The sequence below is a fragment of the Vombatus ursinus genome, unplaced genomic scaffold (genome assembly GCF_900497805.2).
Source record: "Vombatus ursinus unplaced genomic scaffold, bare-nosed wombat genome assembly UNPS02000582.1, whole genome shotgun sequence".
NCBI classification, from domain to species: Eukaryota; Metazoa; Chordata; class Mammalia; order Diprotodontia; family Vombatidae; genus Vombatus; species Vombatus ursinus.
Genome location: NW_020940360.1, coordinates 1,044,030 through 1,070,842, shown reverse-complemented (window position 1 = coordinate 1,070,842; position 26,813 = coordinate 1,044,030). Strand labels below are relative to the sequence as shown.

General features: G+C 38.0%; 1 protein-coding gene across 3 annotated transcripts in view; it reads left to right on the top strand.

Annotated features, from left to right (window-relative positions):
* HMGN3 (high mobility group nucleosomal binding domain 3) overlaps window positions 1-26,813 on the top strand; it is a 72,002-nt gene that overhangs the window by 21,294 nt on the left and 23,895 nt on the right. For all 3 annotated transcript variants that reach the window (XM_027855216.1, XM_027855206.1, XM_027855198.1), the window contains exon 2: window positions 21,864-21,914. In XM_027855216.1, the coding sequence (XP_027711017.1) occupies window positions 21,864-21,914 (51 nt within the window). The remainder of the gene's footprint in view (window positions 1-21,863; window positions 21,915-26,813) is intronic.

Below are 26,813 nucleotides of genomic sequence, written 5' to 3'. Positions count from 1 at the left end.
TTATTAATTTATTATTAGTTAATATAGTAATTTAAAACTTAACTAATCTTTATTAATATATTAGTTAAGAATTATTGATAATTAATGTATTAATTAAAATTGTTAAAAAGCAATATGTTCTGGGGAAGAACACTGGACTGGGAGTGAGAAAGACCTAGATTCTGTGCATAATTCTACCACTTATTGTACATATTGACTAAATTACCTTATCTCTGTGGGCCTCAGTTTTCTCATCTGTCAGTGGGACAGCAAGGCCCTGCCTACCACACAATGTTGTTGTGAGAATACAGTGAGATAATGTCAGTGAAAGTGCTTTGGGACTGCTGAGTGTTAGGTAAATATAAGCAATATCTATTGTGTTTAGAATTTCATGTAGCTGATGTTTATCTTTTAATGGCTACAAGCAGCAACTCCTTATGGAAGCTCTAAGGCTGGCTTGGTCTCTGTGTCTTCATAGTGTTAATGGGAGTGGGGCTAGAAGTCACTTTCTTGACATTTATACTTCAGATACTTTAGTGACAAGGGCAGTTTTGGATGCCAGGAGACACAAAATTCCAATGGATCTGTGCTCTCACAGATTTAGATATCCCCTTCAAGTCCACAGACTTCAGAGCATCCATGCCCACTATTCTGTGTGATGCTTGTCCATAATCTTCCATAATGTCATTCAGATTCCCTCCAGTATTCTGGAGGCCTTCCTTAATTTCTCAAGATGTTCTTTGCATCTCCAGTTCTTAGCATAGTGCCTGACATGTAATAAGCACTTAATAAATGCTTGCTTGATTGATTGATTAATTGATCTCAAGGAAACCAGTGGTCATGTGGCCAGCCAGATTATCTTTTTTTAAAACTAGAATGTTTATTTGAAGATATTGATACCACTCATGAAATGCTCAGTTGCATTTTTCATGTACCTTTTGGCTCAAGGGCCTCCTAGCAGAGACTCTGGGCTCCCATGGACCAGATTCAGTCCTAGTGGTTAACCACAAAGAGTTGGTCAGTTTCTATTTTATGGGCTCTTTGTTGCTGCCCAATAGTTTTACTCCAAAGAAATATCCTAAATAAAGATTAGGAATAGTTTGTGTTTACATTTTCAGAAAAAGGGATAACAGCATCTCCCATTCGTACACAGACACTCAATGTACAGTGTGAATATTAGACTTTATATTCCCCACCATAGAAAATGTATAAGACAGATACAGAAAGATAAAGCACTTGAAATAACCCATTAAACTCTCCCAAGTAAGTAAAGAAATTTTGGGGCTGCTGATCAAATGCCTCCTATTTATTCTGGACCTGGGCCATCCAAGCAATTCAAGTAGGTTTTGCTCTCTAAATAAAACACTGTACAGGAACTATGGGGACTTGTCTTCTTTCTCCAAGGAATGCACTGTATCAGGAAATGATCTCTCTCTTTCTCTCTCCCTCCCTCCCTCTTGTGTTAGGTATCTGAACTCAGTTCTCAAATATGGGGTTACCCAGAGACTATTCCTGCAGCTCATGTTTCCCAGGAAATCCTCCTCCTCCAGCTTAAAGGCTAGATTCCAGGATCATTTTGCCTCAGAAATTCAAAATATTCTCCCTCTCCCCCTGCCCCCAGACATATAGTAATTTGAAGTTCTATGACAGTGTCCTTGAATTTTCCTCTAAAGCATTGTGTTTTCTGCAAATCATCATTTGTTCTCTTGGGGGAAGGGATGGGGAAATACCTGTCCTCACTGTCCCACCTCATTCCTCACCCCCACCTCTCCGAACCACACTCTACAGAGGAAGAATGAGAGAAATTTGGGCATGTTCAAAGGCAGTAGGGAAAGAATCAGTAGATAAAAAAGTATTTGAAGATTCAAGAAGGTGGGAGAATGTTTGAGGTTTCAGTCTGCTAGAAAGGAAGAGATCAAATCTGAAGAAGCATTGGCCTTGGAAAGGAGAAAGGCTATCTCATTATCAGATACCAGGGCAAAGGAATTAGAGAGAGGCAGATGATAGCACATTGTCTTCCTCTCATCCTCAATACTTAACCCTTTTATAGGGGGAGACTTCAATATTAATATTGATATACCCTCAAGTTCCCTAACTCCCCAATTCCTCAGCCTCCTTAAATGCCATGACCTACTCCTACCTTCCAACTGGATCTAGACCCTCAGTTCAGTGAGGCAGTTCTTTTATTCCTCCCTAATTGATTCCTTGTCTTACTCTCCACTGAAACTATTCCAAACTTTCTTTCCCCAAGCCTCCCAGAATTCTTCCTCTCCTTTATTTTTTTTAAAACTGAGGGCTCAAACCTTTTACTTGATTAAGAAAATTGAGACGATTCATCATGAGTGCCCTCTTCTCCCAGTCTGTATATCTCAAAACCCCTTAAAATCATTCCCCATTCTTTCCTCCTTTCCCTTGCCTGACATTAAGGTGACCCTTCTCCTTTCCATCCCCTTACATGTGTACTTCATCTCACCCCATCCTGTCTTCTTGGGCAAGTTGCAACCTCAGTCTCTCTCTCCCTCTCTCTCTCTCTCTCTCATCTTCAGCATCCTCCTTTCTACTGGCTCTTTTCTCTGCTGCCTTTAGATATGCTTAATTCTCTACCATTCTTAAAAAAAACAAAACCTCACCACCTTTGACTACACCCTACCATGCTCTAATGTTATCATCCTTTATTTCTCCTTCTCTTTGTCAGCCAAATTCTCTGACCTTATAACTTGACCAAAACTACTCTCTCTTAACTTACCAATATTTTTGAAATTTATTTTTAATTTATGAAATAAGACAAGCATTTCCATAACATAATAGAATAATAAAATATAATTGTACATGGAACTACAAATCAGTTATGTCCAACTTGCTATTACTTTTAAATATGTAACAAATTTATCATGTAAATTTCTTTTTCTCTTCCCTCCCCACACCCTAGAGATGGCTATCATTAGACAAAAATATGCATGTGTACATAAATAAAATCATTCTATACATACTTCTATTTATCAATTCTTTCTCTGGACACATCATCTTCCTTCATATATTGTTTATAGTTAGTTTGGTTATTTATGATAGTCAAGATGACTTAGTCACTCAAGGTTGTTCTTAAAACAGTGATCTTTTAAATGCCAAATCTGATTTTGACCACCGTCTCCCTTTGGATGTTCTCTCCTCGCTGGGTTTTCCTGACACTGCTCCTTTCTTGGTTCTCTTCTTTCCCCTCTGGTCTCTCCTCCTCAGTATCCTTTGCTGGATTATCATCCATATCACACCCCCAAATGAGTATTTCCCTAGGCTCTCTTCTTCCTCTGCAGACTCTCTCAGCAACCTCATTAGCATCCAAGCAACCCTCATCATCTCTGTGCAGGTGACCCACAGATCTACATGTCTAGTCCCATTCTCTCTTCTGAGCTCCAGGCCTATATTCACCAGTTTCCTATAGAACATTTCTAACTAGATGTCTGGGAGACATTTCAAACTCAACATGTCCCAAACTGTACTCCCCCCTCCTCAGTTCCTCCTTTTCTAAACTTCCTTATTTCTGTTCATAACTTTGGCATCATCCTTTTCTCTTCACTTTTCATCACCCACTGTGTACAATCTGTTGCCAAAACCTTACTATTTCTGCCTTCATAACTTCTCTTGTATCCAATCCTTTCTCTCCACTCATACAGCTACATTTTTGTTCAATATCTCATTACCTCTCACCTAGATTATTGTCGCAACCTGCTAATTGGTCTCCCCGACTCAAATTTCTCCCCACTTTCATCCTTCCTCCACCTAGCTGCCAAAGCAATTTTCTTTAAGCACAAATCTCATCATGTCACTCCTTTAATAAGTCAATCTCCATGGTTCCCTGTTGCCTCCAGGATCAAATATTAACCTCTGTTTAGATTTAAAATCCTTCATATCCTGGCCCCAGCCTATCTTTCCAGCCTCATCAGACATTATTTGCCCTCCTGCACTCTGTGATCTGGCCAAACTGGACTTCTCTCTCTGTTCCTCACACACAGACACTCAGTCATCTGCTATCTCTGCTTTTGTACTGGTCTATTTCATACCTGGAATGCCCTCCCTCATTATCTTCATCTCATAAAATCCCTCTCCTCTTTCTAGATGCAGCCCACGCTTCTGCACAGTCTTTCCTAACCAATGTCCTATGCCATTGCTAATGCCTTTATTCCCAAACTACTTTGTGTTTAACTTTGTTCTATTTATTTGTATTTATTCTCTTTATGCTAATTCTATAAATACTTTTATATACTTGTCATCTCCCCCATTACATCAGAAGCTTCTTTCAGTTGCAAGTAGGGATTATTTCATTCTTTGTCTTTGTATTTCCAGTGCCTAACATAGTGCCTGGCACATAGTAGGCACTTAATACATTCTTATGGATTGATTGAAGCTGTAAGGAGAAAAGAGAATCCTGAAGATCCACTTAAAACTTGTGTAGCTTTAGGCAAATCACTTTTCACCTCGCGGCCTCAGTTTTCTTATCTGTAAAATGAGAGAGTTGTACTAAGTGGCCTCTGCTGTTCTGCTTTAGCTGTAAAATCCTATGAAATAAGTCACAGAGACCAGTTTCCCTGAACTACCAACAGGTATTTAGCGTCAATGACAAGTATGAGCTAGACCTTCATTTGGCAACCTTTCCAAAAAGGAGATTGTCATGCCTTAGACTCTCCAGGTGCCTGGTAAAGTTTTTTTGGAAAGATTGCTAATTTAGGTGTCTCAGCACTTTGAATTGATGCCCTGAACCTACCTGCCAAATCTTCATTTGTTCACTACCTGGTTATAGAAAGAGAGAGTTAAAGAAGGAATCAAAGGGTTTTCTTCTTAGTCCATTATTAAAATGCAAATCTTTCTTCTAATTTTTTCTCCTGCATCAACTCCTTACGTCCTTCTCTACTACTTCATCTAGAATCAGGACTCAGGGGAGACAAGGTAGGCACTTTAAAAAATATTATTTAACATTTGCATGTATTTTTAATGACAGAAAATCTCACTGCCCATACATAGCACATTGTTGGCCCAATTTTCAGGGCCCATCTAAAGTATGCAAATGCCTGGTCTCAATTCTGATCACCTTTTTGCTTCTCCTCTTTATTAAAAAGAAAAAAAAAATCCTTCAGCTCTCATCCTCTTATTGCAACTGTGAATGAAATAACATTTAATGGAGCAACTCATTAAATAAACATTTATCAGGCACCTAAAATGGTTAGTGCTCTGAATTAGGTGCTGGAAAGAATACAAGTCATAACAATAGTTTACACTTACATGGACTTGAAGACTTACAAAGCATTTTACCTCCATCTCATTTGAGCCTCACAATAGCCCTGTGAGCTCCGTGCCATTGTTGTTGAGTCATTCAGTCATATCTGATTCTTCATGACTCTTCATGGACTATTCTGTACATGGGATTTTCTTGGCAAAGATACTGGAATGGTTTGCCATTTCCTTCTCCAGTGTATTAAGGCAAATGGAAGTTAGGTGAATTGTCCCCATGGTCACACAAGCTAGTAAGTATCAGAGGCCAGATTTGAACTCAGGTCTTTTCAACTCCAGGCTCAGCCCTCTATTCACTGAACCACCTAGCTGCCTCCTCCATGCCATTACTATCCTCATTTTACAGATGAGAAAACTGAAGTTTGAACGGGTTTGGGCACTAATTCAGGGTCACACAGCTAGGACATATCTGAGGCAGAATTTGAATCCTAATCTTTTTGACAATAACTCTAGCGCTGTAGCCACTGCAATCAATTGTTCATTAGCTAAAAGGGTCTACCTTGTGCCAGGTACTTTCTTAAACACTATAGATATAAATGCAAAAGTGGAATAGTCCCTGCCCTCAAGAAACTTACATTCTATGGGGGGATACAACTTGTTCACAGATAAGATTTATGCATAAAAAATACAAAGTCGTTGGGCAGGGTGGAGGGGAGCAGATTTGGAGGTCACTAACATCTGCCTCTTATAGGCAGTGACACTTGAGCTTAAACCTGAAGGGACCTGGGTATTCTGATAGGTAAAATGAGGGAAGATCATTCTAAGAATGGAGGACAGCTTATACAACTAGGCATGTAGCAAGCAAATAGAGTACTGGGCCTGGAGTCAGGAAGACCTGAGTTAAAATCCTAACTCAGGCACTTACTAGCTGTGTGACCTTGGGCAATTTGCCTCATTTTCCTTATCTGTAAAATGAGGGCAATAATAACAACTAACTACCTCCCAGGATTGTTAGGATCAGATGAGATAATAATTGTAACACACTTAGCATGGTTCCTACCACATAGTAAGTGCTATATAAATGTTTATTATTATTTTTATTACACAAAGGCATAGAGACAGGAGGTGGAATGTAACATAAGGGGAGCAACAAGTGGGCTATTTTGATTGAAACAGCTCCTTTTTTCCATTCAGTTTCATTTTATTTTCAGTGCCAAATTGTCTCCCTCCCCCACTCATTGAGAAGGCAAGAAATACAAGACCCATTATAGATATGAAGTCATGCAAAACAAATTTCTGCATGTTATCATATCATCTTCAAAGAGTGATAGTTTTATCATAGAGAATCAATTAAAAAACTACTTGAAATTACTAACAACTTTAGCAAAGTTGCAGGATACAAAATGAACCCACATAAATCATCAGCATTTCTATATATTACCAACGAAGTCCGGCAGAGTAAGAAATAGAAAGAGAAATTCCATTTCAAATAACTGTAGGCAATGTAAAATACTTGGGAGTCTACCTGCCAGGACAAACCCAGGAACTATATGAACACAACTATAAAACACTTTTCACACAAATAAAGTCAGATCTAAACAATTGGAAAAATATTAATTGCTCATGAGTAGGCTAAGCCAGTATAATAAAAATGACAATTCTACCTGAATTGATCTATTTATTCAACGCCATACCAATTAAACTAACAAAATTATTTTATAGAGCTAGAAAAAAATAAAATTCATCTGGAGGAACAAAAGCTCAAAGTTTATCAAGGGAATCAATGAAAAAAAATTTGAAAGAAGGTGGTCTAGCCATACCAGATCTCAAACTGTATTATAACATGGTAGTTATCAAAACAATCTGGTTCTGGCTAAGAAATAGAGTGGTAGATCAGTGGAATAGATTAGGTACAAATTGCATTATAGTAAATGACCATATTAATCTAATATATGATAAACCCAACGATCCAAGCTTTGGGGACAAAAACTCATTATTTGACAAAAACTGCTGGGAAAACTGGAAAATAGTACGGCAGTGCCTAGTTGTAGACCAATATCTCACACTGTATACCAAGATAAGGTCAAAATGGGTATGTGATTTACACATAAAGGGGGATGCCATAAGCAAATTAAGAGAGCATGGAATAGTTCATCTGTCAGACTTAAGGGTAAGGGAAACATTTAGGACCAAAGAAGATATGGAGAACATTACAAAATGTAAAATAGATAATTTTGGTTACATAAAATTTAAAAGTTTTTGGACAAACAAAACCAATACAACCAACATTATAAGGAAAGCAGAAAACTGAAAAAATTTTTGCAACAAGTATCTCTGATAAAGGCCTCATTTCTCTATATAGAGAACTGAGTCAAATTTATAAAAATACAACTCATTCCCCAATTGATAAATGGTCAAAGGTAGTTTTCAGACAAAGAAATCAAAGCTATCTATAGTCATATGAAAAAATGTTCTAAATCAGTATTGATCAGAGAAATGCAAATTAAAACAACTCTGAGGTATCACCTCACACCTATCAGAATAGCTAATATGACAAAAAAGGAAAATATTGGGTGTTGGAGGGGATATGGGAAAACTGGGACAGTAATGCACTGTTGGAGTTATGAACTGATTCAACCATTCTGGAGAACAAATTGGAACTATGCCCAGAGGGCTATAAAACAGTATGCCCCTTTAATCCAGCAATACCACTGCTAGGTCTATATCCCAAAGACATCCAAAAAAGGGAAAAGGGCCTATTTGTACAAAAATATTTATAGCAGCTCTTTTTGTGGTGACTAAGAATTGGAAATCAAAGGGATGCCCATCAATTGGGGAATGGCTAAACAAGCTGTGGTATATGATTGCAGTGGAATATTATTGTGCTATAAGAAATGACAGGCAGAATTATTTCAGAAAAACCTGGAAAGATTTACATGAAATGATGCATAGTGAAGTGAACAGAACCAGGAGAACATTGTACATAGTAACAGCAATATTGTTCCATGAAGAGGTGTGAATGATTTAGCTATTCTCAGTAATACAATGATCCAAGACAATCCTGAAGGACTAATGATAAAACATGCTATCCACCTCCAGAGAAAGAACTGATGTTGACTGAATACAAACTGAAGCATGCTATTTTTCACTTTCTTTCATTTTTTTCTTTTATTTCAAGTCTTCTTGTCAAAATGACTAATATGGAAATATTTTACGTAATTGCATATGTTTAACCTGTATCTGATTGCTTACCATCTAAAGAAGGGGGAGGGGAGGGAGGGATAGTTTGGAACTCGAAACTTTAAATAAAAATGTTAAAAAAATTTTTAAAAAAAAGAAACATTCAGATCCACGGAAAGTACAAACAAGATCTTTATCAATCACTGCCTCAGAGCCAAGGACTCTGGAGAAAGGAGCCTCCAATAATATCAGCTAAAAGATGAATATATAAGTACATGAATATAACTTCTAACTGAAAGCTAAAACCTTTACAAAATTCCAGCTGGGGGAGACGACATTTGCAAACTGACAAAGAGCTACCTTCGTATTACCAGACAGCAGCCCTTTGATTTGAAGGTTGATATCTCAGGCCAAAGGGAGAAGAGAAGGAAAAAAAAACAAAACAAAACTAAAATCTTAACTTCTGTTTTTTTCGGAGGCTATTTGTTCCATTCGACTTGAGTAGAGGAGCTACAGTGAGACAGAAATGTTTCAAGGCTATGTATCATTTAGTTCTCCATTTCCATGCTGACCTTGGCTACCTCTCTGCTTCTTTGTTTTTAGAGTACAATTTGTTATTCCAATCAGGAAGTTTCCACAGTACTGAGGAGCTAAGAGGCAGTAGGAGACTTTTTTCATGACTCAATGTTCAGTGTTATTTCTACCTTGCAAATAATGTGTGTGTGTGTGTGTGTGTGTGTATCTGTATCTCAGTGATGTGTTGGTAAGTGTTTAACAGTCAGCTCACTGGGAAATAAAATGTACACAGAACAAAAAAAAAGGTGATAGTTTTGTTTCTTCATTGCTTATGCTTATTCCTTCAATTTCTTTTTCCTGTCTTATTGCTATAGCTAATATGTCTAGTATAATTATTGAATAATAATGGTAATGATAGACATTGTTGCTTCACTTCCATCTTATTGAAAAGGCTTCTGGTTTAGCTCTGTTACAGATAATGCTTGCTCTTGATTTTATATAGAGACAACTTAACATTTTAAGAAAATGAAACAGCTATTTTCTAAAGTAACAAGGGAGTTTCCTAATGGCCAAATTCAAAGGCTTTTTTTTTTCAGACCTGATAATGTTTTTACTGTATTGACTACTGACCACCTCCTTCCTCTTGCCTTCCTGATTCATTCAACCAATAACCATTTAAGTAACTAATGGTTTTCCTCCTAATGTGATGATACCTCCTTCTTAGCCTCCTTTGTTGGTCCTCCTTCCTCCTCTTGCTTACGAAGAGTGGGGGTTCCTCAAGGCTCTCTTTTCTCAGCATCCTTGGAGGAGGGAGAAGTGGGCTCAGTGTTTTAAGAATCCAAAGCATTTTGAATGCCAAGTTGTTGAAACAGAAAGTTGCAAACAGCTTTCTTAACTGGCAGACCCATGTCCTAAAAATCCTTCTACTATTCTGGATTCAAAATGACAAAAACTTTTGGATTCTTGAAACACTGAGTCCACTTCTGAGGAGTATACAGCTTAAAGGATGATCCTTCACATTTCTTATTCCCCCAGTGCCTGGAATCTTGAATTTCTCTGCCCTAGAAGTCAGCAGATAATGTAGACTGTCTTTCAGGCCAGATTATGACTGGAGCAGCACCCAAGCAATTCTATAGAAATCGCTGTACATAAGATCCTTTCTTATATGCTATTTACAAGTCCTTGGTGTTGAAGAGAAAAGAAGGAAGGGAAGAATAAGAAAATAAGCATTTATATGTACCTACAGCTAGGCACTGTGCTAAATGTTTTTTTTTTACAAATATTATCTCATTTGATTCTCACAGTATACTTGGGAAGTAGATGCTGTTATTTTCCTTATTTTAAAAATGAGGAAACAGAAGTAAACAAGTTAAGTGACGTACCCAGGGTCACTTAGCCAGGAAATGTTGAGGCTGGATTTGTACTTGGGTCTTCCTGACTCTAGGCCCAGCACTCTGTGCACTTTACCACTAACTGCTTCAAGAAAGGATAAGAAGGGGGGAAACTATTGTGTGGTTGATTTTTTTTAGTTTTTCTTTAGTTTAGTTTTTCTTTCTTGTAGTCCTGCTCAGGACTATTGCCCACACTTCAAAGAAAAAGAGATCACCATGGTAATGTTTTCAGGCCACCAGAGTCATCCCATTACCATTCCTTAACCTCCTCTAGGTCCACCTATGAGCATTAACTCTAGGGAAAGAAAGTGTTTGTTTTTGTTTAAAATAAGGACATATGCCAACATTTAATCAGTTATTCAATCTGCTCTGTCTTCCTACCTCCTAAAAAAGAGAAATAAGTTGCCATGTGGTAGAATATAACTTTTCATTTATAGATTATTTTAATGTTTGCAAAGTACTTTTCTCATAACAATCCTGTAGGGTATAGACAAGTTAAGGAGCATTTATTAAGTACTTACTGTATAACAGACACTGTGCTAAGCTCTGAGAATACAAAGAAAGCCCCTCTTCCCCCCAAAACTCCCCCACAAAAATCATATAGAATACAAATACTTAATAGGGTTGAACTAGGTGACTTTTAAGGTCCCTTCTAGTTCTAAATCTCTAATCCTTTGACTTAATATCCCATTTTACCCATGAGTTTGCTGAGGCTCAGAAAAGTTAAATTACTAACTTGAGTTACCTAATTGATAAATATTAGAATTAGGACTTGAACTTTTCCTATTGCCTCAGGATAAAGTCAACCTCCTCTGTTTGGCATTTAATGCCCTTTAGAATCAGACTAGTATTACTCCAGTTTATGCACTCTACACTCTGAAGTTTGGATTCAGTCAAAGGGCTGCACTTGAAGACCTTGACATGCGAACTCTAAGCTGCAGGTTCTGCAGATACTGTTCTTCATTTAGTCTTTGAAACCCTTGTACCGGTAGGTTCTTAATCATTGGACTCAGGTTTTCCTGACTCTGAATCCAGTACTTAATAAACTGTATCACACAGGTTCTTAGCATTTTATTAAGGAACCTAGCCATGCTTCACTTTGGCTTCAATTCTCTCCAGATCCCATATCCTTCACTTTGCCTGCCATATTGCAACCTTGGGAAACCTTCTGCTCCAGGACTACTATTTTAGGAAGACTCCACCCATACTTCACTTTGCTTCCAAAATACTGAACTAAAATAAGAGTTGAGTAGTTCTTCCTTTTCTTCTCTTCTTTATCATCATCGCCATCAGCCCATCCATTACAAACAGCTGTTCTAGCCCTTATTTGTTCCTCTTCTTTTCCCCTGTTTAATCTTTTAAAAAATCCTTTTTTGTTCTTAGATTTCAAAAGGCTTATCTCATTCTGAGATTTAGTGCTCCTGACACTTTTCTTACAGGACCATACCACACTTTTGTATTCATCTATTCCATCTTTCCTGAATGGCTTTTAACAGTGGAACATCAGGCAATGAACTAGCTGTGTTTACACCCCAATCTCTTCAGAAAACTCGTCTTCTTCTGCCTCATTAAAATTGAAATTCTGGAGACACAAAACCGAACATTCTTGAAGACTTCTCATTGTCTTTGGGCATCATGACTATGTAGAATGTTACCCATGGGATCCTACCTCTCCCATTATCCCAACTCTTTAAAATTTGCTCTTCAGAAAGTTAAGGTGTCCTAACGATTGTGTCTGGATTTCTTTTCCCGCTATAATTTCTAATAATAATAAGCATTTATATAGTGCTTTAAAGTTTGCAAAGCACTTTATATCTGTTATCGCATGCAGTTTGTGCCTCTCTGCAGTTTGGTAGATGTCATCATGAGTTTCTGTGATTAAAAAATTCATCACCCGTTGTTGGCCCCTCCTGATCTTAGCTATCAGGACTACTTAGTGATGAGCCTTTTTTGAATTCTAGTGCAGGACCACACTTAGAGCCTTTTCAACTTGATAGGACCTGCTAGAGCTTTCCCTGGCTAACATGACCTTCAAGAATGTAGGGTCATGTCCATATGGTAATGAGGCACCTCCAAGAAGGACTTCAGTGAAGGGAGGAGTAAGATTCCCTCTGCCATGCCATCAAATCAAATTATAGCTCTGGCTATAACAAGACTTGAACAGGTTGCCAAGGAAAAGGGTTTGCAGACTTTACTTGGTAAGTGCTGGATCAAGAGTTGACACTTGAAGGGATGGTAATGCTAATCATTGAGTTGTTCAGAAAACCCAGAGATTCAAGCCATCAACTGTGTTGTCTTGTATCCTTATGTGGGGGGGGGGGTTATTTTATTATACTTTGTTTTACTTTTCACAGCACAATGTATTTTTCTACCTGCAAAGGATCAGGCTCTTCTTTGAAAAGTAAATAAAATGTTAGGTCCCCCAGGGACCGATGTTAAACTGAGGTCCTCACCATAGTCAAGGCTTTCTAGAAATGTTGCAGTAGATGCCTGTTTGTTTGCTGATAGGTTAATATGTTGTAACTGAGGTAGCTACTCCTCTTAACCTTCATTTTAGACTTCATAAAAGAAATACAGTAAACTTTGTCACATACCACGCTGTCCATTGTGGAAAGGGATAGGAGAGGCAACATGGTTTAATGGAAAGAACACAGAACTTGGAGGTGGGAGAAACCTGACTTCATAGCCTAATTCTGACAGTGGTACTTTGCAATTCACTGAACTTCTCCAAGCCTCTTTCCTCATCTGTAAAACTGGGATATTTGTAGAGCCTATTTCATAAGATTATTGTGAGGAAAGTATTTCATAAATCCTTAAAGGACTATGTAAATCTGATATTTATTTTTTGCCACATGAGTAATATAGGAATTCATTTTGCTTGACTATGCATATTTGTTACAAAGATTTCATTTTTCTTTTTTTTTTTTCAATTGGTGTGATGTTTTGAGAAAAAAATAAGTGCTTGGTAATCGAAAAAATAAAATTTAATTATTTTTTACATGGAATTAGAGCCTTTCTTAAGGCCCATCTAGTCAAAACTCCTTGTTTTATGGATGAGGAAACTGAGACCCAACTTGGTTAAGTGCCTTGTTGAAGGTCACAAATGAACATGACCTTTGGTAGAACTAGGATTTAAACCCAGGTCCTCTGACTCTGAATTCAGTGTACTTTTCCATTATACTGTGCCATCCTGAGTTAGAGTACAATAAAATATATTCAGTGCTCAGATTATTCTGACCATGATTCATAAGGTAGTTAAAGATGGTACAGTGCCTCAGGGCCATCATTCTGAAAATCAGTTACTATTGCACTTTGGATGTGTATTAATAAAGAAGTATAGTTGATAGGTACTTAGTTTTGTAGTTGCAACTCTGTATCAGGAGTTTAGAATTTACTAATTAACAGTCATTTTAAATGCTTCTTTCTTAAGGAATGTTTCTGTCACCCATTTTTTTCTGCCAGTAATTTGTGTTCAGTTCATAGTAAACATTGTCATGCTAACCTATCACTAATTCATCATCCAGAAGGAGACTGAGAATAATGTCACCAGCATCAGTCTTGTGAAAAAATTTAAAAAAAAACCAGTCATCTGGTGCTTTTTTAAATGCATGTCAATTACTGGATGCCATGGTTTGAAATCTGGGTGAATTGATGGATAGGAATAGATGCTCAGTCACTCTGGAGTAACACAGTGGTATAGTGATGACTGTGAATTGTCAAATCAATCAACAGTCAATATATATATATATATATATTATATATATTAAGTGTTTATTATATATGACTGATACTGTGCTAGGCACTGGAGATACAAAGACTAAAATGAATGTTTCGTGCCTTCAAGGAGCTTACATGAAAAAACATATACATATAGAAATATCTTCAGAGAAAATACTAAATAAGAACAAGTAGTTTAGGGAAAAAGGGCATGTAACAGCTGGATTTCAGGAAAGGTTTCTTATAGATGGTTATGGTGAATGGCTTACACTAAGGATGGAACCAATGAACTTGGCCAGAAGAATGCCTTTGTTAACATAGCAGGGAGGGGAGTGCAAGAGGTGGAAAGGGAACAGCAGCCCTGAGGTCTAAATCAGCCTCTCTTCCTCACTGAGGCTGGCTGTAGCCAGCACCTAACAATAGCTGGAAGAAGCCAGGCTTTGACTGTTGGTGAAATGAATTAGATCATCTGCCATTGCTAGTTTGCAGAGAGATTTGAAGGGAGAATGAGAAGTGGGAGCCATATAGGAATTACGGTCGTGATGTAGCAATATGGATACAATAATTTGGGACTCCTGGGTCTTTTCTTTTTGTCTCTGTCTTTTAAGTGTGTAACTGGGTACCCAGTCTTTTGGGAGGGACATCCCAGAACATAAGTGATATCCATGTCTCTTGGAGTGTCTGGGGGAATCTGCAAACATGTTGCTTCAGAATCTAGCTACTGATCTCAGTATTGGGCAACCAGTCAGTCAACAAGCATTTATTAAGCATTTGTTGTGTGCCTGAAAGTATGCTAGCTGCTGGGACTACAGAGACAAAAATGAAACAACCCTTTTCTTAAGGAGCTCATGTTTTATTGAGACAGTATTTACATAACTATGAGACTGGGACCGGACCTATAATTTCATTAGTAAAGGAAACTTCTGAATGAGGAGACTCTTACAAGTGTAGGTCAGCACTTTTTTTTTTTAATAGCCTAAAGTCTTAGAGACCTCTAGCTCAGCTAGAGCAATGGGAGGGTGACTTTTCCAAGGTCTCACAGTCATTACATGTCAGAGACAGAATATGAACCTAAATTTTGTTGGCTCTGAGGTCATCTCCCTATTTGCTCTGCCACAGCTGCCTCTCATGCAGAAATATGTACAAAAATACAAGGTTGTATTGGGGGTGGGGAGGAGACAGCAGCAGATGAAGAAATCAGAGAAGGCCTCTTGTAGAATGTGGCTTGAGCCACACATCCTTGGAAGGAAATGAGGGATTCTGAGAGGCCGAGGTGAGGGGATAGGGGTGGGAAGAGTGTTCCAGGCAGGGAAATAGTCTGTGCAGAACCACAGAAATAATGAAGTATCATGTGTGAGGAACCTTAATAAGGCCATTTTGATTGGACTTTTGAGTGTCGAAAGGAATGTAATATATTATAAGGCTGGAAAGGTAGGTTGGAGGCAGGTTGTAAACATTAAGTCAACCGCAGTTTGTATTTCCTCCTCTGTTTTCTCTCTGGGTGACCTAATCAGTTCCCATGGGTTTAGCTCTCATCTTTATGTAGGTAACTTGGATCTCATATCAAGCTCCTGACTATCTCCCTTTACCAGTTTGCTGTTAGACATTTCAGAATAGAGACATCTCAAACTTGACATGTCCCAAACCAAAATCATTATCTTCCCCTCTCCCCACGCTGCCCTAAATTGTCCCTTCTCCCAGACTTAAATGATTTCTGTCAAAATCATCACCATGTGAGTAGCATCTGGAAGGGTGAAGATCTGTTCAACATCTGCAAGAATACTGAGCACCACTGGGGCTTGAGCTGCATTTTGAAGCAAGAGAGGAATTCTGAGGTGAAGGTGAGGAGGGAACGCACTCTAGGCATGTGGGATGCCCAATGTAAAGGCACAGAGATAGTTCAAACAAAGCCTAATGCATGATAAATACAGCCAGGCAGCCCAAGAGGACACTTCTTACTGTATGAGTTCAGTTGGAAACACCTTGAATAGTGGCACTGGCCTGCAGGTGCCCCTTTACCCAGGATAGTTGTCTCTACAGGTGTTCCCCAACATAGGCCCCTGTATCCAAGCAGTTTGCCACTCTGTTGCATTATACTTCCTAACGCCACCCACCCTGTGTGAGTGCATTTTGGGTCACTCCTATGAGGTGATCCCTGATGGCTGGGGTAATGCAGATGTACCAGGATGCAGTTGGCCCTAAGCCAAAAAAACCCCATTGAAGCTGTATCTAAAATACTATGCTTGGGGGGTCTGCCCAGGAGTTTGTCAGTTAGTCCCCCCTCCTTCTTGACAGTTGATGTTGCTGTTGCTTTTGCAGCTCTGAAGTTGGCCTTCTTCTTTAACCAAATCCAACCTTCACACAAAACCATGGCCTGGGCTCGTGCTTAGGCCCTGAGACCCCTGGGTACCAGCTTCCTGCATGAAACAGTTTGGCTGTCCTAAGACCTTGGCTTTCTGATCTGGATCCTCCCGCTCAAATGACCCACATCAGCCTGGACTGGCTTCTTGGGAACCCACAAACCTATACTTTGTTGACTTCACAGACCCTGCTCTAAAATTATGCCTCTCTTTCTTCTTACTCTTAAGTAACCCCAAATTTCTTCTACCTCCTAGTCTCTTACACAGAGCACATTTCCTTCTTTCTCCTCCAGCTCTTAGCTGTAGGGCAGGGGTGGACAACCTTCGCCTCAAGGCCACGTGTAGCTTTCTAGGTCCTTGGGTGTGGCCAGAACAAATCCTTTTATAAGGAAATTTGTTCTGTGAAATTTGGATTCAGTCAAAAGGACTTAAAGAGTCATATGTGGCCTTGAGGCTGCAGGTTCTGGTCTAGATAGATCCTCCCCCCCCACCCAAAGAAATATTCCTGTTGCATCCCACCCCAGCCTATTCTAACTGAAATTCTGACACTGAGGAATTTCTTATTTAAGTGAGACCTTGATGATCCCTTGTGGAGTTACCCTGGGAAGTTAAGTTCATTAATCCACTATTAGCTGCAGGGTTTGGCTGGCAACCACATAGAGCAAGCCTTTTCTATAACCATTAGCAAGGAATAACAGGATAAAGAAGTAATGGTAGTGATAAAAGGAAGAAGCTTCTAACTTTTGAAGCCCAAGTCCTCCGGTCTGATGAACAATGGCCCAGGCACACCGGGAGCCAGGTCAAAGTTAGGACCCAGCCTCTGTTTCCCAACTCCTTCCTCTCTGGGTCCCTGGCATCTCCCCATTTATATTGCCTTTTAAAGACACAATAGAGTACAGTCTCTCTTGCAGGTTGAAAGCCCTCCTTCCAGGCTCTGAGGTTCATAGCCTTGGTATTATCTTTGACTCCTCACTCTGCCTCACCCCTTTTACTTAACCAGTCCCCAATTCTTGTTATTTCTGCCTCCATAAAATCTCTTCTATCCAACCCCTGCTCTCTAATTACATAACTACCACCTTAGTTCAAGTCCTGATTGTTTCTCACCTACTTTATTTTATTTAAATAATATTTTATTTCTTAATAATTACATGTAAAAACAATTTTAACATTCATTTTTTAAATTTTGAATTCCAAATTCTCTCCCTCACTTCCTTCCCTTTCCCTTCCCTGAAAGAACAAACAATTTGATATAGTTTATACATGTACAGTCACACAAAACATATTTCCATATTAGTCATGTTGTTTCCCCTACTTTATTACAAGAATTTGCTAACTGGCCTCCTTGCCTCAAGTCTCTCCCAGTTCAATCCATTTTCCATGTAGCTCCCAAAATGATTTGACTATGTCACTCCCCTACTCAGTCAACTCCAGTGGCTTCCTGGAATTCCCAGTTGCTTCTAAGATCAACTATTAACTCCCTTGTTTAAATTTTAAAAACCCTTCACAAACCAGCCACAGCCTGTCCTTCCAGTGGGTATCATTCTCTTCACACTCTGCATTCTGGCCAAAGTGGTCTTCCCTCTGTTTTCCACACACAGCAATCCATCTTCTTTGCATTGACCATCCCACATGCAATTCCTCTCTTCTTTCAAGATGCAGCTCAAGCCTCACCCTCTTCTCTATGAAACTTTTTCTGATCACTTCAACTGCTAATGTCCTTCCTCTCAAACTACCTTGTATTTATTTTATATTTATTTGCATTTTTTCTCTTTATATAGCTTCTATTTATACTTAATGTCCTTTTTATCTCCCATTAGATAGTGCAAGGGTCTGGGGAATGGGGATTGTTTCTTTCATTGCATTTGTATCCCTAATACTTAACACATAGTAGGACCTTAAAAATGCTGGTTGATTTATTTCATCCTAGCCATTGGAGTTTATCGAGTAAGGGATGATGACTTTGTGTTCCAGATTCAGCTTAGAGTTGCATATCTGATTTTGCTAACTGTATTTACTCCCTGCTCTTTTAGAGCCATGATCTGTGAAACTATACTGGGGCATCATGCACAGTGCCTCATTCAGCTGAGCTAACCAATTGCAGCACGTGACCTTTGAAACAGAAATTCTTGTACTGTGGGAGCTTGTGATTTACAAGAGACTGCACAGATATACATAAAACTATGAGATATGGGTAGCTGTATAAACAGGAAGTGAATGACCACAAATATATGTTCGTATTATATACAGCCATTGGCAAAAGTACATAGTAAAGTTGGATTTTTAGATTCATAAAGACTTTGGGAAATACTGGGCAGGGGACAGATGTGGGATATCACTACTAGCCAGAAAAGGCTTCATGAAGGAGGAAGAGGAGCCTGGTTGACTGGGGGAAAGGGAAGGCATTCCTGGAGTGTAATAGAATGAGAGAAGCCCTTCTGATTTGTTAGTGAAATCAGCAGATATTGAGCACAGGCTTGAAGGGGATGAGGGGACAGGCATCAGAATGATAGAGGAAAAGAGAGATTAGTGCATGGTTACTTTAAAGCAAAGGATTAGGATTGTGGATGTGATACAAAGACAAATAGAATGTCTTCATTGTCATCATCAATTCATCTCCATTAAACATCTGTAATATTCAAGCTATTATAGTTGGCACTAGTCTATGTGCTGTGTTTATTCTTGTGTAATAAGGATTTTGAGAATTGACTGGAAATCTTGAATTTGTACTTCAACTCCAAGGAATGCTAGCCCCTTTGAAATAGAAATTCCAGACAAGCCTTGATACTGTAGCTGTAGCTCGGTACTGTATACTACAGCTCTAGGCTCATTCACACTCAATGGCTGAAGCCCCAGAGCACTACTATTCTTTTAGAGTTCTAGAGAAACCCTAGGGCTGGGTTTCTAATGTTGCTGTTGTTTAGTCATTTTCAGTCATGTCTGACTCTTTGTGACCCCATTTCTTTTCTTGGCAAAGACATTGCAATAGTTTGCCATTTCTTTTTCCATCTCATTTTACAAATGAGAGAACTAAGGCAAACAAAGTTAAGTGATTTGCCCAAGGTCACACAACAAAATATGTCTGAGGCCAGATTAAAACTCATGGAGATAAGTCTTCCTGACTCCAGGGCCAGCACTCTTATCTACTGTGCCACCTAGCTGCCCTTTTTCTAGTACTACCACTTAGAAGCCCCCATCAATGAACTTCTTATTAAAAATCAGGCAGTAAACTTAATTAACTTTTAAAAAAGAGACATTTATTGAAATAATATAGTAAGAACAGTTGGTACAAACATTCCCCCCAAAAGCCTGGACACACTCTTCATGGGAAAAGTGGGCATAAGCTTAAAATGCAATATTAGTGATGCACATATGTGGCAAGGGAACAACTTAGAAATCCTGGCTATTTATGAACTGAAAGTCTTTCTTGAGTCCATAGTTGGTATTCTTCTCTGGTGCAAGGGGCCATGCCCTTAAAGCTGCTTCCCTCTCCAATGTTGCTGCCCTGAGATGCATATATTGTTGCACAGTGATCCAGTCTCTTTGATCCCATTGAATATATTCTGTGCTAATGGTATAGTCTTTCTAATGCTATGGTCAATGATGGGAGAGTAGTGGGGAGAGTGAAAATCTCTCCTCTTCTCAAGAGCGATTCCCTCTAGGGGCTTGGCTTTAACTCAGTTCCTGAACTTACAGCTTTCCATAGGCTAAAAGGAACAACTGTTGGAATTCCTTTAACTGTTCAAGGCCCTCAGAGCCATAGTTAGCTTGTGTGGTTAGCCAACTAGCTGTTCCCTTCTTGACCCAATCAAAGGAATCACAGGACATAAATTATTTTGATTGCACATCTAAAATTTCATCCTGTTTGATTGAATGGATTGATTCAATCCATTGATTGATTGAATTGAAGGGATTGCATTAATTGATGAAAGGGGTATAGGAGAATCACTAACCCCTCCCTCACTCTTGGTATTTTCCCCTTCATATATTTTTAACTTTTCCTGTCTCCCTTTCCTTCTGATTTAAAACCATAAATGCTTATGCTAGCAGAGGTTTTTCTAAGTGGAATGTAACTAGCTCTTGCCACGAATGGAGCAGCTAAAATCACAAATGATTGTTGTCATTGTTTGGGGGTGAAAATAAGGGGAACATAATCGGCACTCCTTTGTCCGTTCCTTTCAATTTTTCTCTCTTCTCTCTCTGAATTTTTTTCATATGTGTGTGTGTGTACATACATATATATAGACACACATATATATGTACATATATGTCTCTTTATATGTATGTGTGCACACGTATATATATACGGAGAGAGAGAGAGAGAGAGATGCTTTATTGGGGTGTAGGGCAATAGACTTCTAGCTCCAGAGATAGATAAGATGAGTAAGCTAAGAATCATAACTGCCTAGGCCTTCTTTCTCTAGACCATAGTTTACTGTTTCAGCTTGAAAAAAGGGAAATCCTAAGTGTAAGCACTTCCAGTCACTTGCTAAATATATTCCTCTATCTGTCACTCTTTCAGTCTCTCCCTCAAAACATTGATGAATTGATGAAAGAAAGAAGAAATAGTGGAATGTCTAGATTCTTTATTATCTTTATTGTATACATGGAAGTGTGAGGATCTTAGAAGTGAACAAAGCTGCTTAGGCTTGATATGAGCTGTCTGTTCTGTTCAGTCATTTTTTCAGTATGTCTTATTCTTTGTGACCCCATTTAGGGTTTTCTTAGCAGAGATACTGGAATGGTTTGCCATTTCCTTCTCCAACTCCTTTTATAGATGAGGAAACTGAGGCAAGTAAGGTTAAGTGACTTGCCCAGAATCATATAACTAGTAAGTGTCTGATGCCAGATTTGAACTCAGAAAGATGGGTCTTCCTGATTCTAAGCCTAGTGCTCTTTCCACTGCACCACCTAACTGCCCTTGTTATGGGCTAGAATTCAATTACTCACATAATTCCTTCTTCCCCTGTTTAGGTTGTGTATGTGTGTCTGTACGTCTGTGTCCAGACCTGTAATTTTATTGGTATGAGGAACTCTTGGGGAGGATGATTCCTCTACCAATGAGGTTTGGCAATTGTTGTCTAATTTATAGTCTTAGAAAATTGCCAGGGACACTGAAAGTTTAAGCGTTTTGTTCAGACAATATGGGTAAAAGGTAGGACTTGAACACAGATCTTGCTGTTCCTGAGACTCACTCCCTATAGACAGCTCTATAGTCAGTATATATCGGAGGCAGGCCCTGAACATAGCTCTTTCCACTTCTGGGGCCCCCTTTCTATCTATCTACTCTTAGCAGTCAGGGTAAAAATATGAAAAGGAAAAGTGAGAGAGTTAGGTGATATAAGTAAATTGAGAACATATATATGCTTACTAACTTATTTTTTTCTAGAATGATTATTGATTTAATCTTACCCAGGATATTCTAGTAGCTTGTGTTGTATCTATGGAAATCTTATGTTTCTCTATTTAAAGAAAAACTTACATTAAATAATTTTCTTTTCAGTCTCCAGAAGGTGCTGAGGGCAAAGATGCAACTAAAGTAACTAAACAAGAGGTGAGTATATCTTTCATATACCATGTTTAATTATTTGACTTGGGGATCCAAAGATTTCAAAGATGGCCCTAGGAAAAGTAGGTTAATGTTAACATACTGGTGTATGGTACATAAAGTAGAGATAAAAGGGCACAAGTGTGTTGGTAAATGTTTAACAATCATCTCTTCAAAAAAAGTGTACCCACAACACATTTTTTAAGTATAATCTGCATTAGTAACATTTTCTCCATCACTTTCTTAAGTCTAGATAATCAATAAAACAATAAATCATGCCCTGATTTTTGTAATGTTTGCCAATTTCCAAGTTGTAAATGCTTACACTGAACATGTAAAAACCAGCTCTCAGTCACCAGCATGAGATGGCTCCAGCATGCTTGCTGTAAGAGGGGCCCTTTGTTGGAGATTTATTTTTATGACTTAATCTCTAGATGCTAACAGTTCAGTGGAGACATCAATAACAATAATAATAATTGTTAGCATGTATGTGGTGCCTACCATATAGCAGGCACTGTGCTAAGCGTTTTGCACAATCTCATTTGATCCTCACAACATCCCTGGGAGGGAGGTGCTGTTACTATCCCCATTTTACAGTTGAGGAAAATGAGGCCAGCAGAGTTTAAGTAAGTTCCTCAAGGTGACACAGCTAGTAAGAGTCAGACGTCAGATTTAAACTCAGATCTTACCAACTTCAGGCCCAACAATCTATATCCACCGTGCTATCCAGCTGCCTATATCCCAAGTGTATATGGTAAGTTTTCTTCTTGTATTTGGTATTTCTGCTTATCCCTCCCTATGACTGTTGAAAGAAAGAGAATATTAGGATTTCCTTCAGTGCAAGAAGAAAAAATAATAGGAAAATTCATCAGGGAGGGAAAAAAGGCCTCTCTTATTTGCTGCAAGAAAGTGGGGGAAATGTGCAATTACTTTTTATAGCCTTTTATATTTGCCCAAAAGCATGCACATCTCAACTGAAAAACCACATAAAGACATAAAATAATGGAAATACTCAATTTATAAATGGAAGAGATTCAATGTTTAGGCCAGCTGAACAGGAAACCTTCTCAAAAAGCTCACCATCAAGATATAAGTCTCTGGGTTGGGAAAAAAAAACATATAGATAGTACAAATCAGTTTGGAATCGAATAATGTTTGAACTTGAACTTGGTTGTGGGGGGCATTTTTAAATTTCCTGTAAAATCAGTAGATAAGACAAGAAGCAGTGAATCAGATTATAATCACGAAAAATATTTCACCTATTGCTAGATACTATAGAATTTTACCAAATATGGAAAGAACAAAGTTCCTGCCCTTGAATATAAAACTTAAATAAAGTCAAAACAAATAGCACCAGGGCTAAAGACATGCACATGTCTTACATAGTCTTAATAGACTCACATAAAAACTTGTACTCATAAATACATATTTTTAATTATTCACATTAGAGTTAAAGAAAAAGAAAGGAGTTAATGATGGCTAGCTCTTTATGAGAGAAAACATGCATGTGAGTTTAGTCAATATAACTGCCTGACCAGTTAAAATACTACAAGTCATTCAAAGAAATCATAGTTCCTCTAAATCACTAATAATTAGAGAATGAAAATTTAAATAACTCCAATATTTATAGCAGCAAATTGGAAACTCGGTGGGGCGGGGGTAGGGAGGTAATAATCAATTGGTGAATGGCTGAGCCAGTGAATGTGATCATACACTGTTGTGCTGTAAGAAATGATGAAGGGTACTTCCCACTTCTTGATAGAGAGATGAACTCAGAGTACAGATTACATGTATTTGTTTTTGGACGTGGACAATGTAGGGAATTTGTTTTGTTTGATCATACATTTTTATAACAGAACTTTTGGGGTTTTGTTTGGTCTTTGCTTCTCAATGGGATAATAGGGAAGGTAGGATGGAGAGAACATAGATCTTCATTTGAAAATAAAATTTTATTTTGAAAATAGAAATGATGAAGAGGATAGTTTCATAAAAACCTGGAAATACAAGTATAAACTGTGACGAAATGACAAGAACCAGAACTATATAACAACAATGTTATAAAAAAAAAAATCAGCTTTGAAAGACTTAGGAACTCTGACCACCACAATTCCAGAGGACTCAAGATGAAATATGCTACCACCTCCTGATGGGAGTCAGAATGTAGGTTGAGATGTAATTTTATACATATAGATATAGATATAGATATAAATATAGATATACAGAGAGAGAGAGAGCGCCAATGCAGGAATTTGTTTTGCTTGACTGTGCATTTTTGTAACAGGGGCTTTGTTTTTCTTGCTTTCATAATGTGTGTGTTGGGGGGAGAAGGTGTTTGTTTGAAAAGCAAATTTTAAAAAAAGTTTAAGGAAATTATAGTATCAAAGATTCAGAAAAGGAAAGGAATTCAAAGCTCATCTAGTTGGGCCTCCTTATTCTTCTAAATGAGAAAACTGAGTCTCAGAGAGGCTAAGTGACTTGGATCACATTTGATTGTTGGAAGGGAGCTCAGTGAACATCTAATCTACTCTATAACCCCCAAATGAATCTCTAATAATAATAGCAACAATAATAATAATAAATATAGTTGTACAGAAATTTTATTCACCTATTCAGTAGCTCACAAAACATTTACTTTTTAAAAATACCAGAATAACCACTTGTCCTTGGGCTCTAAGAACAATGAGGTAACTATAGCTATATATATATATATATATATATGTATGTATATGTATATACATAATCATAATAATTGTAAGCCATAGAATATTAACAAAACACAGACCCCATTGGCCTAAGGCTATTATGGAAAAAAAGTATCAAAAAGAAGAAAAAGAATTAGTGCATATCCATAGCATATGACAGAAGGCAGCTAGGTGGTGCAGTAGCTAGAGTGCTGGGCCTGAAGTGAGGAAGACTCATCTTTGTGAGTTCAAATCTGCCCTCAGATACTTCCTAGCTGTGTGACCCTGGACAAGTCACTTAACCCTGTTTGCCTAAGTTTCCTCATCTGTGAAATGAGATGGAGAAGGAAATGGCAAATCACTCCAATATCTCTGCCAAGAAAACCTCAAATGGGGTTATGAAGAGTCAGACAGGACTGAATACTGAACAACAACAGCATATAACAAAAAAGGTCCGAAACTTGCATATATTTACAGAGATACTGAACAAGCAGATAACACTTCTCTGAACAGTGGTAGTAAAGTCTGACTTTATTAGATTTGTCAAATTGAACTGAAAATCATTTGCCTCCAAGTGGAGCTCATGAAATTGCTAAGATCCAACAGTGGAATCACAGGGACTTCATGTGTGACATCAACATGAACTCTACCAATAATATATTGACAAAGAAGCATTGAACAAACTGTGGAGACTTGGAGATTTGTTGTATAGAAACACAAGGGTTTATGATGGCAATTTGGGATCAGGTCATTGCTATAAGAAATTATAGAAGCATTATCCTGTTATCCTCCTAAGGAATACTAGACTTAATGGATCAATGTTTGTTATTCAAGGAAAAAGTAGGAATTATGCAGCATATCATTGCAGGCTGATGGCTAGAATAATACTAAAGAGTAGACCTTTTATGGACTGACAGATAATAAATTCCATATTCCAGTATAGACTTCAGCATATCCTTGAGAACTCAACTAATAAACCACTGGAGCCAGAATATTATTTAAAAATCTTTTTTAATTGTGTTTTTCATTTTAAAATAAAATTTTATTGCTATATTTATTTCATTTTCATATTACCTTCATTTCTCATTGTATTCCTTTCTCCCCACCCCTCTTAGAGAGGCTTTATGATAAAGATTTTAAAAAGGAAGTTCAGCAAAACTAACCATTACATACAAGAAGTCTGACGTTATATGAAGTATTCCACATCCATAAGCCCCCTTCCCTGTAAAGAAGTCTGGGAGGTGCCTTCTAATGTGTCTTTGGAACAAAGCTTGTTCATAATTATTTCACATTTATCATTCAATTTTGAATGCTTTATTGTTCTTTGACATCATTGTAGATAAGTAGATAGCACATTTATTAAGAACTTACTGAGCACTGTGCTAAACTCTGAGGATATAGATAGAAACAAGAAATGACAGCCCCTACAGTCAAGGAGCTTACGTTCAACTGAGGGAAGACATAAAAGGGAGCTGAAAAATAGGGGAACCTTTCAGAAATAGTGGTCAGGGCAGGCGTCAGTCAGGAGATGACAGCCTCAGGGTAGAGGTATTACTAGGATAGCAAGGCAGCTAGTGAGAAAAAGAAACACTGTCATCATTTATGTGTGTTATTAGCCTCGCTTTGTTCACTTTGCATCAATTCATTTGTCTTTACATGCTTCTTTGATGTATTATGTTCATCATTTCTTATAGCACAGTAATATACTCCATGATGTTCACAAGCTACAGCTTGTTTAGCCATTGCCTGGTCAATAGGCATCTGTTTTGTGCCTTGTTCTTCACTACTACAAAAAAAAAAAGACTGCTATTAATATTTTGGTATATATAAGGATTTTCTTTTTATCCTTGACTTTATGGTATATGCCTTGAAGTGAGAACTCTGAGTGAAAGAGAATAGACATTTCAGTCACTTTCTTAGAAAAATTCCCAGTTGCTTTCCAGAATCAGCTACAGCATTATTACCGCATAGACCTGGCTGTTGCCCACAATCATCCAGATAAAACATTGATCCATAAATTTTTAAGAATGTTTTAAATATATTTCACTATACCAAAAACTCATAATCTCTGAACTATGCAAAAAGAAGGAAATAAAGACAAGGACTATGATTTCTTTGGTATAGGAAACTCCCAGAAGAAAAATTTCTTCTATCAATGCATGTATTCTGCAACTTATATTCTTAGAGAATTGTAAAGAGCACTGAGGTGATAATTGATTTCCCC